A 17201-nucleotide genomic window follows, 5' to 3' on the forward strand; every position below is an offset into this window, starting at 1 on the left:
TTGCAGTCGATACTGCAATTGTAGATTTCGTAGACGTAGAAGGCCTCCTTGGCCTGAATAGATTCAACCTGACCTGACCTGACCTGTTTACCTGTTTACCTGTTGGTCCCAACGTTACACCTACTCCCGTTACTCCCGTTAGCTCCCGTGGCCTTCCCGTCTAGGTACATCTCAAGCTTCAAATAAACGATTAAATATTCAAACGTTTAGGTTTGGATCAAATATAAAAACGCATATAAACGTTTATTTAAAATTATGGTTACTCAGTGGTTTGTCTATTCTCAAACGTTTACTATAAACAAACTGTTAATTAACGGTTAATTGTTCCCTGCGGATCTTTGGACGGTACGTACCAGAGATCTTGCCGTTTCTCCCCGCTTACCTAACCAGTACTCTCCAACCCACAGAATCGAAGAATCGCGCATCCCACTAAAACCACAAAATCTTGACAAGATTCGTAGCTTCGTCACCTTCAACAACCGGACTTTATCTTCCTCTCTACCACAACCAACACCTACAGGACGCAAAAAAGTCAAGCGCTCAATAATTATTCTTTTGCGACCATGGCAGATTCTACAAAAGATGTGCCGTTTAAGACGGTTCAGGTCGAAGCACTGGCAAGTTTCTACTTTTTACAAATTATTATCTATTTACCCCTCCATCAATATTCAAATCATCTTGAAGCGTGAGGTGAAAAAACCGCTAATATCGGGTTCGCGTGTAGGTTGTGATGAAAATAGTCAAGCACTGCTCAAACAGCTTCCCCACAGCCGCTACAGGATCTATTGTTGGCATGGATAAAGATGGCGTTCTCGAGATTACCAACACTTTTCCCTTCCCCACCGTCGATGTCGCAAACGTCGACAGCGGCCACCAGAACGACGCATCCGCCCTCGCTGCTGCCGCCCCACGCGCCAAGGCGAACATTGTCTACCAGAACGAGATGATTCGACACCTTAAGGAGGTCAACGTCGATGCCAACAATGTCGGTTGGTATACGAGCGCCACCATGGGTAACTTTGTGAACTCCAGCTTCATCGAGAATCAGTATCACTACCAGCGTGAGAACGACCGGACGGTGGCACTTGTACACGACGTTAGCCGAAGTTCCCAGGGTGCGTTGAGCCTTCGCGCATTCAAGTTGACGCGAAATTTCATGACTGCCTTCAAGGAGGGAAAATTCACGACCGAGAGGTTAGATCTTACTTAAACCCCATGTGGAAAAAGGCAATCACGGCGCTAACATAGAAGCAGTCTACAAAAGTCGAAGCTCTCGTTCAAGGACGTCCTCGTCGAGTTCCCGGTCAATGTTCACAACTCGCATCTTTTAACCTCCTACCTCCACCAACTACCCTCTACTCCCACAGAAGCGGACTTAGCCATGCCGACGTCACTCTCTGACCTTCAACGCGACCCCATTAAGATGCCTCTTTACCCATCGACCGACATCCTTGACTTGTCCATAGATCCCTTCCTTGAGAAGACGTGCGATCTTCTCCTTGACAGCATCGAGTCCCATTATACCGAGCTCAACAACCATCAATACTACCAGCGACAGCTGGCTCGAGAACAGGCCAAGATCACGGCATGGCAAACGAAACGTAAGGCAGAAAATGCAGCGCGAGTTGCTGCTAAGCAACAGCCACTTCCCGAAGATGAATGGCAACGAGTCTTCAAACTTCCCCAGGAGCCCAGCCGACTTGAAGGCATGTTGAACGCCAAGCAAGTTGAGCAGTACAGCAAGCAAATAGATGGGTTCACGGCCAATGTTAGCGCCAAGATGTTCGCCGTTAGGGGAAACCTCTTGCCGGAGTAAGATTTGCGAAGGGTAAAAAAGGGGGTTATGAAAACGGATGCATGTGGCCTGGCGTCTGGTGGCGTTCTAGGATTTCTAAGGGTCTGTAGAGCTAATTATATCGAGTTTTACTGATTCTATGCCTGGCTTGTCGCCGGTCAGGGTTCATACGGAAAATCAATCGGCCCAAGCAAGTAAAAAAGTGGTTGTTTCAGATCATGATTCACTTACATATAAGCCCCCATGAGAACACTGCCATCAAAACCTGAGGCGTCTAGAGCGAGACAGTCTACATTTGTAGTCAAACGATGGCATACATACGGAGGCAGGTATGTATACGTATATAGGTTTTCTTGAGGTATGCAATACCTAAATATCTACCAAGGTATACGCGTGTGGAGGTATTGATGTACCTACCTATATGAGCAATGTGTATAAAAGTAGCAGGTGGTTTTTCCCGGAAGAGGTACCTTGACGGCCTCACCTTGATATTCCTTTCGTGTCAGGAGTTATCTAAGCGCTCTAAAGAATGACAGAGGCCGATGCGCTTCAGACACGATTGACCTATTAAAAGCTTGTATGGGGCGAGGACGGCGTAATATGAGAAATAATCCGCTGCTCACGGAGTTACTGACTTCCCAACAGTAGACGAAAAAGATTTGCCGAGTGGATAGAGGAAACGGGATGAGGGGCATTTTTCAGGGACCAAATCCTCTACTCCGAAAGTGGCTAGCTTCAGCTTACAATGACCAGCATCAACCACTCACCTACAAGGAAAGAGGGGCTGAGGGGTTGCCCAAAGCTGATAGTAACGAAAAATTCAAAAAGCTCCTGCTCTCCTTACAGGTTACAGGTAGTACCTACCCGTGGACCTGATGGAGTACCAACCAACCATTTAGACCATTCAGCCTTTACCAACTCCGTACTTGCCGTCTTCCAAGCTTTCTTCTTATAACTCTTTTCCTCCGACTCGACTCTTCGAAACTTCCTCTCCTATTCTACATTTTCTTCTCCTCCATAACACACCCTCCGTCTTCTCGTCCCTTCAAATATCTCTTGTAAGTATCTAGCATCTAGCTAAGCATATAAATCCACTTATCAGCTACCTATCTCCGTCGAAGCTGTATTTGCTGACTTTGTCTGACATAGACACCGTTTCCCCCGCCTACTTATCTCCTAGGCACCTCGATCTCATCTTCCCCTCCTTCACCGCTTTTCGTCCCAATTCATCAACCTCCTCAGTATGTATTCTTTTCCCTCCGTCTAAAGAGCTTTGTCGTATGTGACGTCGCAGTATGTTAACGATTGCCTAGCAATGTCTGCCCCCGCCTCCAAGTTCAAGGTCGCCGACCTCTCCCTTGCCGCTTTCGGCCGCAAGGAGATTGAGCTCGCAGAGAACGAGATGCCTGGTCTGATGGCTATCCGAAAGAAATACGCCGCTGACCAGCCCCTTGCCGGTGCCCGCATTGCTGGTTGCTTACATATGACCATTCAGACCGCTGTCTTGATTGAGACCTTAACTTCTCTTGGTGCTGAGGTTACCTGGACCTCTTGTAACATCTTCTCTACCCAAGATCACGCCGCTGCTGCCATCGCTGCTGCTGGTGTCCCCGTCTTCGCCTGGAAGGGTGAGACCGAGGAGGAGTACAACTGGTGCTTGGAGCAGCAATTGCTTGCTTTCAAGGATGGAAAGAAGCTCAACCTGATCCTCGATGATGGTGGCGACCTGACCCACCTCGTCCACGACAAGTACCCCGACATGTTGAAGGACTGCTTTGGTGTTTCCGAGGAGACTACCACCGGTGTCCACCACCTATACCGCATGCTGAAGAACAACACTCTTCTCGTGCCCGCCATTAACGTCAACGACAGCGTTACCAAGAGCAAGTTCGACAACCTGTACGGTTGCCGTGAGTCTCTGATCGACGGTATCAAGCGTGCTACCGACGTCATGATTGCTGGTAAGATTGCCGTCGTTGCCGGTTTCGGTGACGTCGGTAAGGGTTGTGCCATGGCTCTCCACGGAATGGGTGCCCGCGTCCTTGTCACTGAGGTCGACCCCATCAACGCTCTCCAGGCTGCTATGGCCGGTTTCCAGGTTACCACCATGGAGAAGGCTGCTCCCATCGGCCAGATCTTTGTCACTACCACCGGCTGCCGAGACATCCTGGTCGGCCAGCACTTCGAGGCTATGCCTAACGACGCCATTGTTTGCAGTACGTACATGACCTTGGACCCCATAATATTCAAGTAACTAACGGATAATTAGACATTGGTCACTTCGATATCGAGATTGACGTTGCCTGGTTGAAGAAGAACGCCAAGAGCGTCCAGAACATCAAGCCCCAGGTTGACCGCTTCCTCATGGCCAACGGCCGACACATCATCCTCCTGGCTGAGGGCCGACTGGTTAACCTTGGATGCGCAACTGGTCACTCCTCCTTCGTCATGTCCTGCTCTTTCAGCAACCAAGTCCTTGCGCAAATCATGTTGTTCAAGGCCCAGGACAAGGCTTTTGGCCAGAAGTATGTTGCCTTCGCCAAGACGGAGAAGCTGCCTATCGGCGTCTATGTGTTGCCCAAGATCCTGGACGAGGAGGTCGCTAGACTACACCTTTCCCACGTTAACGCCGAGCTCACCAGCCTTACCAAGGTACAAGGCGAGTATCTCGGTTTGGAGCTTGAGGGACCTTTCAAGAGCGACCAGTATGTTTTGCCCTCCCTATTCCCCAAACTTTACAAATGGCTTTGCTAACTAAAATACGCAGCTACCGCTACTAATTTCAGTTCTGTATACGCATTACTTCTACGTACACAGATATCAATATGTGTACTTAAGAGTTATTTACGATTAACTCGCTAAGATTCTCGTAATTAGACGGGATCGGTCTGTGTTTCAACAAGCATGAGTCTACGCACGCATCAACTTGCATTGGGGATACGGGGTATGAGGAATCAAAAGGGACCAGGAGTGCCGGCAGGTCATATTTTTTCAACAAAAACGGCGTTGGCAATTTGATGCATGACATGATTCCCCTCATGGCGTTTGGAGATTTAAAGGCCAAGGAAATGGTCCATTTGATAAATACCTATACAGCTACAGAAGAGAGCTGGGCATTGTCCGTCAACCGGATATGGATAGAAAATAGAAGCAACCTGTGCGCGTTTTCTGTCTATCTGCTGTTCCTCTAGAATTTCCTATCGCCGTGATGACTTGACTGCCTAACGTTTATAAGTTGGGTGTAGCCTTGTTCGACTCAGCACCTAGGTACCCAGAATTATATGCGCAACATTGACCTTGGGAAGGCGGTTGGCAAATTCTCTAACCAATACAACCCCTATCATCCTAATTGCCAAATACCTAGGTGGGCGATAAAATTTCAAGTTATGTGACCCCTTCAACAATATCCTATGGAAAGTCGGCTAGTCAATGCTGGGGTTGACGAAAATACTTGGTACCAAAGGTAGTTTTGTCACTTGTACTCGGTCCTCGCCCTAACATTACCTAATGTACCTAGTAACATGATCCGAAGGCATACATGTACATAAGTACTAGCTTAGACATGTGTTCTGACAGGCAAAAGCATCGGTATTTAACAACCCTTTTAAGCCTACAAGAAAAGTCCTTCCGAAGGAGGTTCGGAGGTCATATTTCGCACATCCCACGCCCCCAACAATAAGAACCTGGCCGCTTATACATCACGGAGACAAAAGCATCACCCTTAAGCATTCATTCTTCCCCTTTTCAGTATGAAATAAATAATATCGCATTATATTCCGTCATGACACGTTCAGTAGATACCTATATACTATACACAACAATAAGGAAGACCGTCTTTTTATCTACCGTGTAGCTCTATGATGCCGCATTAGTTAGGAAGCTCTCTATAAGCTGTCTTGGTTGATCGAGTTCGCATCACGGGGAATAAATAAGTCAAGCCCGACAAGCAAGGGGGAATTCGCCTCGCCCGTCTGGAAAGAAAGCAAAGTTAGTTCCGAATCTCGTACCCAGGTAGGTAAGTAAAGCTCGTCCCGTTGCTCCGATAATAAATAAATTCCGTCTCGGACACCGATTTTTTACCCATCCCATCTTGACAACGAAACGCAGATCGCCTTTATCCTATCGCCACTTTTGTCGCCAATACTCTTTTTCAACACTTATTCGTACACCCTTTTCGGAGGATAAAATAAAGATGTAAACGTAATCTCATTTTTTCTTTCCGTGTTCCGTAGAATGCCGCAACGCCAGTCAAGTCCCTTCTCCTTTGACCTATACGTCATGATATCTCCTGCCAAATACAGCGTGGCCATCCATATCTGATTAGATTAAGGGCGTGGGTAAAAGTAGGGGAAACGGGCAATCGACCGTGCCGATGATGCTGTACGAAGGTAAAACTGCCACTTGGATGTTCCGCGCTCCCGAATGCTATATCAACAAGAATATTGGATTCCGCATGACCATACTAATACATCGCTATAGTAAATATCGATAACTCGGGTGATTTATCGTCATCTTCGAACGATATTGCTTCCAGGAACAATGAAAGCCCTAACGGCAAGTTCAGAGAAGCGGCGGACTACGTTGGTAGTGCCTCCGGTGACTTGTGACTCGTCCTGGATAAATTTGCGGGCTACCGCCAGCTTATTCTTCGGGTCGCTCTCATCCAGGTGTGGAGGCAAGCTACTCTCGAAGTCGGGAGGAAGATTTGGCGCAAGAGCGCGGATGACCGCGAGGGAATAGAGGACATCACGGTTCTCGCGCCCATCTAGTAGCTCGCGTAATTGCCCCAGAATATAATCTCGTTGGCGCATTGTGTCCAGGCCCGGCTGATCCTTCACGCGGAGAAACTCGGCGAGGAAATACCAGAACTTGAACTCTCTGATTCGGTGAAGTCGTATATCAGAGTTTGGGGGAGGTGGCTGAAGCGGATTCTGCTCGAGATAGTCGCCGGACAACAAGACTTCGAAAACCGTCACTCGATTTCTCGCCTCTGACCCATCGTCGGGAGGCGGCAGTTGCTCTCCCATGTTGACTTTGTATTCGGACGCATACACCAACGAAGCCAAATCCCAAACCACTCGGAATTCAAGGTTAGCCGAGTATTGCATTCCGGCGACATTGTTAGCGTCCGTCTTGGCCACGGATTGCAAAAAGCCCGCCAGCATCTCATTGACAGCCGCGTTCGATATCAAGGTATCGACGCCTCGAGGTCTCGTATACCACTCCGTTTCGAAGAACTTCTCTAGCCCGGGAGCGTATACCTGGTCGTACAGGTCTCTAACCTCGGCCAGCTTTTCGCTAGTTAGAGGAGAGTCGAGGGCAGGGGGGATGGCGCCACTCATACCCACGAGCTCGTGGACCTTCATCTTTCGTGCTGGAAAGCTAGTGTAAGCTGACGTTTGCTGCTGTTGGGATGAATACGATGTAGGATGCGAAACAGAGGAATTCAGGGGGACGAACGTAGGGCCACCACCTCCTCTGATAAGACGGGGAGTGTCTGGTGAATAATAATCAAGAGGATTTGGGATGATGGGTCTAGTCGCTAGGAAATGAGAAGTCGACGTACTCGTAGTTGCCAGGGCGGGCTCTAAAGTAGGATCGATAGCGGAAGGGTATTCAAGAGGTTCGCCTTTGATCGTCGACGCAGCTGTTCCCGCGGCTGTCAGGTTTCCGGTGAATGGTGCGGTAGTGGGAGTGGTATTATTAGGTATTACCGGGGGAAGGGTAGTAGAATAAGAAGATTGAGCCTGAGCAGCACCGCCGGGCACGGAGGCGGAAGCAGAGGCAGAGGTGGAGGAAGACACGGGAGGTCGACTCGACGGTGCGGAAGTGGAAGTTGAACTATTCGGGGCCGGTCGAATATTGGTAGGATGTTGTTGCTGCTGATTTTTGAAGATCGGGTCGTATCCCAAACATTCGCGCTTCGACTTTTGGCAATTCTTGCAGACGGGATGCTGTTCGTCGCACTACAGAAGTGACATTCGATATTTAGCAACCGAACTTCAGTACGGCCTGTGCTTGAATACGCAAAATCTGGAAATATGGGACGAGGTAATTTAACTCGAAAAAAACAGAACGAGGGGACGTAGATTACGTAGGAGTGCGTATATGAAATACTCAGTTGTGTGAGGATTAGAAATGAAAAGTGGTTAGATAGAAAAATAAAATGAAGGTGTGAATGAATGTGTGAAGGTGGGATGAAATGAGAGAGGGGAAGTTCCAGGTTGTGTGATAGGCAAGCTTCAATAAGCTTAAAAGCTCTGTTTGGAGTTTTTGGGGTTTGACCAGAGCTTAGGAAGGAGGGTCTTGCTTTTTTTGGAGATCGGGGGCAGTTTCCGGACGATTGACGAAAGCCAATTTTCTGGAGCCAATTTTGACACCTAGCAACATTGTACCTAATAGTTTGGTGCTTTGATGCTTTGCGGCTGGTACGAGGCAGGCACTTGCTTGCTCCGCTCGCAATCGCTTGTCATGCTTGCTTTTGCTTGCCTGCTTGCTTCGTCGGTAGCCCTCTTCTCTCAGCTGGTTGAACCCAAGCCAAGATTCGTTGATGAGAGCTCCGAAAGGTATACAACTGAAGAAATTCCCCAATGTAGGTAGGTACCCTAACTTTACTTGTTCACCTCGACTGTTGTTTCCTTGCTTTTTTTTTGGTTTGTCTTTTAAATATAATTCTTGCCAGTCCATCAATTGTGTAGTCCGTACTGTCCCATTTCTGTGATGATGGGTTTTGGCGAAAAGGGGGATCCACGAAGATAAAATATAACAATAATACATACCTTTATACGTCGTTTGCGACATGTCAAGCAGCCTGTTTTTGTTCGACGTTTGATCTCCTACGAGGACACATAACACCACACGGTCAGTCGCCAGTATTAAAAACTAGAATAATTCCGAGAGGGATGTCTTTATATTCCAATTACCTTCTTATGTCGGCCGCCCAGCACACTACCTGGTCCGCTTGGAGGTAAAGCGTATTGTGGTCTCAAAGCATCCGGAGGTAAGGCGTACGGATTATTCGCCGCCATGGGGACCGGTTGCTGTCCAAAATAAGACATATGCTGCTGCGCCGGCATCGATGGGACCGAAGGTACCGGGTTGACGGGCATGGCCATTGCCATATGTTGCTGTTGCTGAGCCTGTTGTTGAGCAGGGTCGAAGGTGCGCATGCTTGGTAACGCCATAGCGCTGTTTGGAACGCCTGCGCTCGCCCGGTACGCGTCCGGCCCTTGAGCTGCCGGGTTTGCATATCCGTAATGCGCGCTAGTCATACCAGGCGTCGCATACGCCGTCGGAGTCGGGTAGCTAGCTGGTTGTCGATGCCCCTGATGATGGTGAGGTGGGTTGTTCGACATGGCTTCCGATGACGGCGCAACGCCCCCTTGTTGCTCCTGCCCCTGATGTCGATGATCAGGTGAAGCGCCGTTGGTGGCCGCCGTCGCCGAGGGCAGACTGGCCTGGTCAGCAGCGACGGTGGTGGTCGTGGGGACTCTTAGAGGTGAGGCTGTCGTCGACGTCGAGTTCGAGTCCGAATTTGAGTTCGAGGTCGAGGTTGAGGTCGAGATCGAGATCGGATTATCGACGTCGTCGTTGGCGTGATTCGAGGAGGGAATTTGCTGCCTCTGTTTTTGGTCCTGTTCCCGATCTTGATTCTGTTCTCGTGCGCACTCCTGCTCCTGCGCGTAGGCGACTAGTGTTGTCGTAGTTGCATTATTTGGGGATCGTAAATTTGTAGTTGGAGCGCGTGCGTGTGTGTGGAAAGTTTTGACATCTGGCTTTGCCTGTGACGGGAACTGTACCTTTGGCTCTACCCGTACCTGTACCTGTACCTGCCCCTGCGTCCCTTGTCTCTTTTCCTGCTCTTGCGTAGCTTGTGATAATGGAGACTGGGCAGGCGATTGATGTGGGAGGGCATGGGCTGGTTCTTCAGCGGCGGCAAAGACGGGTTCAGGCTGAGGTTGATGAGCCTGTGGCTGTTCCTGTTGTGCCTCTGCCATTTGATTTGATTTTAATTTGCAATTTTTTATGGGGGCGCGATCTGAGCAGGGGCACGCCCGATTCCACGCTGGGCTGCTGCGTAAGGGGGGCCAAGTCACGAAACCCGACCTAGGGCTGGCAGGGGACGGGGACTGGGACGGGGAGGCGTGGTGGACTGGGTGGACTTTGGACGCTCTCGACACCTTCGAACGGTGGGCGTGGGCCAACCAGCCAGTCAGTCAGCCGGCCAGCCAGTCAGCCAGCCAGATAAAGCCAGCCAGCTAAGGTAGCTCTACCTGACCCTACTTTGGCCTACTACCTACCCTGCCCACTTCCTTGTAGCGTATGTATGTATGGGTATGTATTGCGTGTGGAAGTGGATGTGTATGTACGTCTGTAGTGTGTGTGTAGTGTATGGCAGGTAGTAAGGTATGATGATATGTAGGTAGGTAGGTATGGATGTATGTATGTACGTGCCTATGCGTAGCCGAGACGAGAGGAACAAGGGGATCAGATCCCAAAGAAGGGGGGGGTGGGGGGTTCAGCACACGAACATAACACGCACCCATAGGCAAAGGCCAGCAGCAGGCCGTAGGAACGGATGAGTGTGTGCTGCAAGTGGTGCGATGTTTGAGGTGTTTCGACGCGACCCTGGGCCGAGATTCCAGTTAGCTTGAGTCGTCGGCGCATTTGTTGCGTTTTCTCCGTAAAGAGACCACTCCTTGCTCCTTTTGTCCTAGTTTCCGGCCCTGTAAAAGTATTCACACCTGAAGAAATTCGACCAGGGGAACTTGGAAAGAGAGAAAAAAAAAGATTGGAAAGATTGGAGAACGGGGATCATTGAATGGAGCCCTGAGGCTGCTTTGGCGGTCCGTCGTGCAGTGTCGACCGACTAATAACTTAGCGCCAGTACATAGGTACTTGGCTAATGGGCGTATTCCTGATACAGTCCGTCGCACTGTGCGGGACTAGTTGCAAGGTATCCACTTCACTTGCACGTTTATTCCATTATCCCGTCTAGTGTCTCATCGACTACGCCCTAATACGCCCCGAATACTCTTCACTAGCAAGGAAAAATACAGTATCGGGGACACCAATGCCAAACTGTACCAACGCTACGGTAGGTACCCGTACAACTCTCGTATGGCTCGAATGCTTCGTATGGTCCACCATGTAAGTACAAAAAGTCCTCGATTGGACATGGCCGCGGATATTATTACAAAGTATTGTTGTTACTATTGTTGTTATTATTAGGCGCTCGCAAGAAAATGTTGCAAAATGTTGGCCACGCAAACCGATAGATCAATCCTTGGAACAGGCCCTAATAACCACATGCATGCTGACCAAGTCTGACATGATGAGATACGTACCTTCGACACGATGGTGAAGCAGAAGGCGAACGAACGATACCAAGGTGGGTATTAGGGAAAGGAAGAGGAAGCACGTATGGAATCATATGTAACACATATCTGCTTCGAAATATGCCAAATCGCCGTATCTTCAACAAGCTGATATCGTGCGTGTATATGTATATGTGGTAGGTTACCCAGGTAGAACCTAGGCAGGTTATGTAGGAAGATGAATGCGAAGGAGGACCGTTTTAAGAACTTGACGGCGTCAATAGACCGGAAAGGAAGCTCGGTGAGATCCAGGGCATCCACACACACCCTCCAATGATCCAAGCCAACGATGTGTCCGTGCCAAAGTGACTGTGACTTTCCATATTCTGCGCCGTAGTAGCGTGCCTCAGGTAAGTGAGATATGTATGTGCCAACTATGTGCCAGCTTTTGCCAAAGCAGGTGGGATTCGAAATCCACGCTTTTTCCTCTCTCTCCTTTTCTTCACGTCTCTTCTATCTGCAGCCTGTTTTCCTCTCTTTCTGATGACCAGGGTCGAAGGCCAGTGCAGGTGTACATGTACTATGCACCAGGGACAAGAAATAATATTCAAGAAGGGCCGACGACTTTATAAGAGGCAGAACAGAATTATCTGATAAGAGATTAATAAAACATCATCGAGTTCAACGTTATTAGGTCCGATTTTGCAGAAGCATAATAGGTACCTACCTCCTACCGACGACGATTGTAAGTACATCGTCGGACATGGAAAATTGTATAAAAATCAAAGTATCGATCAATTCGATGCTGGATGTCCAGATAAGTACCTGTACATCGTAGTCGATACTTAAAAATAGCAATAGCAAGCTGCAATAAGTGCCCTGGTGCTTGCTTAGTCTACGTCTTATGTAATAAAGGGGTTCAAACCTTGAGCCACCACACGTTCTTCAAGGTTCTTCAACGTTATTCTTACTTCTCCTACCATGTACTTACTCTGACCTGACCGAAGGATTCCATCTGAAATACAACATAACCACACAACCACCACCAACGCGCTTATGTCAATCCTTTTTAATAAATAAGAAAAAACACTCTCTCTTATGTCCGTTTACATATTCTCGAGACGCGTCAGGAACTGGGTTGCAGTTAGGATCCATTGCTTGCTCCGGTCTACACTAGGTACTCTGCTACTGCGCATGCATATCCACCTTACGCTTCTGGTGTGTCTAAGCTGTCGTACTTGCTATACCCATGCCGCTGATATCAACTACATATATCCGATCCTTGTCATTAGGACCTGGGGCTGAGGTCTAGGCTTGCGTGTAGGTAGGTATTCAGCGGGCAAAGCTGGAGAACAGGTATATGATTCTAGCTATCCGCCGACCGCCCGCTAAACGGTAAGGCAAGCAACGAATGTCTTCCCATCCTTCCATGCTCGTCTAATTTTCTTTTCGATTTCACTTCCGGATCAACAGGGGCTACACCTATTCGGGTTGTGTGGCTCGCAGCAACGCGTGGGATGCTCGGTAAATACCCGGATTGCCTCCCTCGCACGAACGGGACAGTAGTATTTTGAAGCTGCTCTCGATTACTCTCAACCCCAAATCTTCAACTTTATCCGCCCTTCATCGACTGACTAACTGACTGACCAATTCGCCATGAGGTCATTCATATTCGAGAATCGTCCTAGTGGGGCCCGGTTCACGTCACCGTTCTTCTCTCCTTACTATTGAGGACATATTCGTGTCGATCCAAATGATCACCCCCATGCTGGATCTAACCGGCGGATTTTCCACCCTCGGGTATCGACTTCTAAAACTATGCATAGCTTATTCAGACTGCAACGGCAGAGCCGTGGATCCCATGAGGTCCCCACGGTAGTATCAGGAACCTCCTTTTTGATGCCCAAGCCCGTCTCCGATGCCATTGGCCGCTCAATTATCAACGAAAAGAAGCAAAGGCGAACGCCATCTATTGGTAGTGACATATCCATCCCTCCTGCCTAGCGAGGAGGCTCAAAATCTGGACCTCGTATCAGCCCCGGCATCCCGGTTTTGGCTATAGCTAAGGGCATATCGTAGCATACAATGCCCTTTCTTGGGGGTCAGCCAGTCTTTCTCCAAAGAAAACTCTTCAATTTGTAATTCTAGCGATGCCTCTGAAGATCCATATCAACGTGAAGCAAGTGCATGACGCAATTTCTTTTTTACCGTCTCTCTTCTTATCCAATTGCTGCAGGGTTTCATTCCGGGGCCGAGAACGGCGTCTCATTCCCTCTATCTCCTTCGCCTCGCTTCTTCATGACCTTAAGCGAAGCCTAGCAACCAGCTTGCATCAAAGAGTATATTCAACCACGACACCGGCCATCTATGCATCGACGTCGATGTGGCAGCACAGGAGACCGGATCCACTAGGAGATGCAGCATCTTAAGTTAAAGGGTTATTGCTAGGTTTTGGCTGATATACACCTACCCATTAGGCTCTTCCATGCCGTGCATCTCGATGGCAGACACACCCAGGGGCGCGTAACGAACACGGCCCAGAACCTACTCAGGCCTTCCCAAGGATAGATTACTTTCGTTTTCTGTTCACGATTTATTTTCCTATGCGAATCTTCACAACTTCCCGAAGCTCAAACTAGACTTCAGCCAAAAGAGTGAACCCATTACGACAGACTGATGATACTGACCGGGCATTTATGGGGAAGCGGCCCGTTAAGCCGCTCCGGGGCAATCCTTACGTAGGTAGGCTTGCTCCCAAGGACACCGGGATCAGGACGGAAATCCCGGCCTCAACTAAATACACGGAATATTTCAAGTTTGAGGTTAATGTTGGCAGATCAAGTTTCTCCAGAGTATTACCGTTGTTGCTGATCGCCCGCGCCCATTCCTGACATAGATCATATCTTTCTGAACTCCATTATCTCGCTACATTTGATATTGGATTCTCCAATACACCAAGAAACGCGTTAATTATTCTGTTAACATGAATTCGGTCCGTAAAGTCTTGGACTGGATAAATGAAAACTTATACTGTTAGGTGACGCACTGGGCATTTCAGATTTTAATAATATCGCTAGCATTACCAACCGTCGAAGAAATCAATATACGGCCCGCAATATCCCACCTGTCTTGGCTAAACTCCATCAAGTGAACTGAACTTAGGACGAAGCCGTGAGAAAAACCGAGACAGTCAACAACACCCAGGTATGCCTTAAAAAGCAGCATAGTTCACCGGACGACTTCTTAACGTTCAGTCTAAAATCATCACCTATATCGGAAAGGCCCTTTATCGGCATGGGTTTCGCGGCTGTTACATCGGAAAGAATACACCATCTCCGGGGAATCCACAATGTCACAGTTTTAATCAGGATCGGAGACATCGTCACAGTACTTGTTGACTATCGTCGAATTTATTTTGGCCGCAGTTAATTGCCAGGGGCAGTCCACGAAGCATAAGTTAACAGGGCCGATATCAACAACACGCTTCTCACCGCAGTGCTGCCTATCAACGAGCCAATGCACTTCATCCTTGGTTGAATCAACTTATACGGGTATTGCTGCCAATTAAGCTAGGTCTTTGGCCTATTCTTTAATCGCCCACTTCTGGATGTTAGTCCCTAGCCCTCAGGGCCTGAGTTGTGCCACGATTTTCGCTGCTTCTATCTCAGATATGATACAACTTGTTCGATTGTCATCTTGTTTTCGCACCTTGTGAAATTGTTTTCCTTCGGGGCGAGACGGATTTGTCGTACCCTAGTCAAACGAGCGCCAAAATCCACCCATACGCATATAATACCACTACAATCTCCGTGTTCGCCAGTTACCGGCATGGAACGACATAAGGTGGGTTCGCCGGGTGCATCCACGTCCCGCCGTGCATCACTAAGGGGTTAAATAGAACCACAAAGCCTCTCAGTTTCTAAGGGACCGCTCCGCGCACTGATCTGTCTCCGCGAGGCCTCACCTCTGGTGCTTGAAGAGCTATAAGTGGTCTCATTTATACGGCCTATCACTACATAGGTAAATTACTAGACTAAGATTACGAAATGTTGGTGTAATACTCTTCTAGGCTTGAAAAGGAGGCTTTGGCCAAAAGGTAATAGAGACTCCGGTATAGATCACTTAACGGAATGCTACGATACCAGGCAGTAATAGGCATCAGAGTGCACCAGGGGTTGACACGTTGCTGATGACAATAATAGGGCCAACTCGAATTAGGCGTTTACTTTTCCCCCTTGTGCTACGAGACCAATATGAGCGTTGTACAGCGTGCCAAAGCTTCCCTACACAATATGCAATCACCGAAATGTCTCCAAGACGATATATGCTTCAAAAACAGGCTTCCGCATGGATCCAGGGTAACGTTATATGCAAGAGAACCTTCAGCAACAGGGCAAGTTTTCATAATAACATGGGTATCATAAATCAATACGTGGCTGGTTTTCGACTCAGCCCATATCCCCTTTTTTATAAGAATTGAGACACTACGGCCCCTTTCTGTCGATCGGTGTTTTGGTTAGCGCGCATGCAACGCCGTATAATATCCAATATTCCTCACCAGCGGCTAGAATATATCTCCAACACCGAAATCGGTTACATGGTATTAGGCCGGATTTCCTCCTTCTCGTCCTTCGGCGACAGCTGAGCCAATTCTAGCTGCTGTGTTGGACGTTCGGAGCGCTCAGGTGTTGCATCGATAGCCGTCGTACTTTTCGTCCCTTGACGTCTAAATGTTTCCACACAGGCGCCGGCGAAGAGCAGGAAGTGTACAATGCTATCCTTAGAATTAGGGGCTCAATTCGAATATTCCTCCATACAGACGGAACGGAGGAAGGGGTGTTACGAGGCTCACATCAACAGACCCAAAAGTGCTACGACAACCTCCATGGAGCGGACATAATACTCGTTATAGTACTTGTATCCATGTCTTCCATAATAATCATAGTTTTCCGGATAGGGGTCGAAGACGTCGAAGGAAAGGGCGAATCCTAGGATGCAGGCCGTTAACCCTATTCCGGCACCGAAACCTAACCAGAGAAGCAGCTGCACGGCCACATGGGCACCCGGGTGGATATCCCGACGGTCCTTTCCTCCCGTATATGCCGTAACGACCTCGATACCGGACCAGAGCAGAGCCGCACCTGCTTGCGGGGCGGTCCAGACAACGACGTAGCTCCTAATCGCGGAATCGGCGGCAAGCGCGATCGAAATACCTAGCACGATGATGCAGAACGCCGTTGATAGCGATATCAAGACAATTCGAGCTCGGGGCCATGTTCGGTTGAAGAGATCAAGTTGCGCCTGATTCTTCTGGTGCTGTAGGTCGAGGTCCTGTGGGGGCTGAGGTTGTGACTGCTCCAAATTCATTATTTCTTGTTCCTATTCGCGCTGCCTCCTTTGTCAATCCTGATATAAGTCCTTCTCGAACTATTGAATACCTAAGCTACCTAGGTAGGTACTCATTCTGGAATGAAGGAATCCGCGAGAGAGAATAATCTTCGATGAAAAAAAAAACATCCAAATCCAAGTTCATTCCATCATGATAAAACAACTTTTCCAAGATTCGGCTCTCCCCTCAAGAATAGGTACCTAGTCGGCCCTTGTCAAAGGCTAGTCGGTTACGCAATCGACGCCTATCTCTATCCCGTTTTCGAATGGAGATAATGCCAAGAAGAGCATAGTCTATTGCGCTCCGGTACGGACCCCTCCCCGGATTTTGGCCTAATCCTGCTGCTCTGTTGGAACTCGCTCAGTTTGTTAGTCCAAATAACTTACATTATTGGACAATTCATTTCTCGAAAGACGGACCTGGACTTCTAGTTACGATGGCCTCGGCGAGTACAAAGAACAGCTTTCCAAACGCGTTTAGATGACAGCATACCCCTTTTAACTACCTACAAACCTGGTACCTAATACACAGGAGGTAGGTAAGTATCCATTCATAATTCGGACATCTCAATACGCCTCTCGATAAATATAAGCGACTCGCCGTCCTGCTTCCGAGTACTTCACGGTGGCTGCGGACTTTAAGTGGAGCTGAAATTTTGCCTCGGATCAGGTAGCCCCCCCAACTACCTACCTATATAGGA

General features: G+C 48.6%; 4 protein-coding genes across 4 annotated transcripts; 2 read left to right on the plus strand and 2 right to left on the minus strand.

Moving 5' to 3' along the window:
* Positions 1-428: 428 nt before the first annotated feature.
* On the plus strand, positions 429-2539 carry F4807DRAFT_443877 (eukaryotic translation initiation factor 3 subunit 3). The gene is made up of 3 exons (XM_047999590.1): positions 429-617; positions 725-1194; positions 1255-2539. Exons 1-3 carry the CDS (start codon positions 564-566, stop codon positions 1814-1816), a joined length of 1086 nt encoding a protein of 361 aa, XP_047849731.1. The 5' UTR covers positions 429-563; the 3' UTR covers positions 1817-2539.
* A 54-nt stretch (positions 2540-2593) lies between these two features.
* On the plus strand, positions 2594-4970 carry F4807DRAFT_443880 (Adenosylhomocysteinase). Its single transcript, XM_047999591.1, has 5 exons — positions 2594-2853; positions 2945-3036; positions 3109-4011; positions 4065-4500; positions 4563-4970. The coding sequence occupies exons 3-5, from the start codon at positions 3111-3113 to the stop codon at positions 4573-4575; spliced, it is 1350 nt and encodes a 449-aa protein (XP_047849732.1). The 5' UTR covers positions 2594-2853; positions 2945-3036; positions 3109-3110; the 3' UTR covers positions 4576-4970.
* A 965-nt stretch (positions 4971-5935) lies between these two features.
* On the minus strand, positions 5936-9792 carry F4807DRAFT_471219 (uncharacterized protein; the record flags this gene model as incomplete). Its single annotated transcript, XM_048002902.1, has 2 exons — positions 5936-7761; positions 8719-9792. 2 exons carry the CDS (start codon positions 9790-9792, stop codon positions 6304-6306), a joined length of 2532 nt encoding a protein of 843 aa, XP_047849733.1. The 3' UTR covers positions 5936-6303.
* A 5856-nt stretch (positions 9793-15648) lies between these two features.
* F4807DRAFT_290775 (uncharacterized protein) lies at positions 15649-17115 on the minus strand. The gene is made up of 3 exons (XM_047994801.1): positions 16921-17115; positions 15965-16847; positions 15649-15886 (listed from the first exon to the last, which is right to left on the minus strand). Exons 2-3 carry the CDS (start codon positions 16477-16479, stop codon positions 15706-15708), a joined length of 696 nt encoding a protein of 231 aa, XP_047849734.1. The 5' UTR covers positions 16480-16847; positions 16921-17115; the 3' UTR covers positions 15649-15705.
* Positions 17116-17201: the final 86 nt, after the last annotated feature.

Source organism: Annulohypoxylon truncatum, assembly GCF_022578515.1.
Source record: "Annulohypoxylon truncatum strain CBS 140777 unplaced genomic scaffold F4807scaffold_45, whole genome shotgun sequence".
NCBI lineage: Eukaryota > Fungi > Ascomycota > Sordariomycetes > Xylariales > Hypoxylaceae > Annulohypoxylon > Annulohypoxylon truncatum.

Excerpts from the sequence above, each read along its gene's own strand:
- F4807DRAFT_443877 (XM_047999590.1), top strand. The coding sequence starts at position 564 with ATGGCAGATTCTACAAAAGATGTGCCGTTTAAGACGGTTCAGGTCGAA. Across the intron at positions 618-724 it reads CGGTTCAGGTCGAAGCACTG|GTTGTGATGAAAATAGTCAA; the intron begins GCAAGTTTCTAC and ends GTTCGCGTGTAG. Across the intron at positions 1,195-1,254 it reads GGAAAATTCACGACCGAGAG|TCTACAAAAGTCGAAGCTCT; the intron begins GTTAGATCTTAC and ends ACATAGAAGCAG.
- F4807DRAFT_443880 (XM_047999591.1), top strand. The coding sequence starts at position 3,111 with ATGTCTGCCCCCGCCTCCAAGTTCAAGGTCGCCGACCTCTCCCTTGCC. Across the intron at positions 4,012-4,064 it reads TAACGACGCCATTGTTTGCA|ACATTGGTCACTTCGATATC; the intron begins GTACGTACATGA and ends ACGGATAATTAG.
- F4807DRAFT_290775 (XM_047994801.1), bottom strand. The coding sequence starts at position 16,479 with ATGAATTTGGAGCAGTCACAACCTCAGCCCCCACAGGACCTCGACCTA. Across the intron at positions 15,887-15,964 it reads GCACTTTTGGGTCTGTTGAT|CATTGTACACTTCCTGCTCT; the intron begins GTGAGCCTCGTA and ends TTCTAAGGATAG.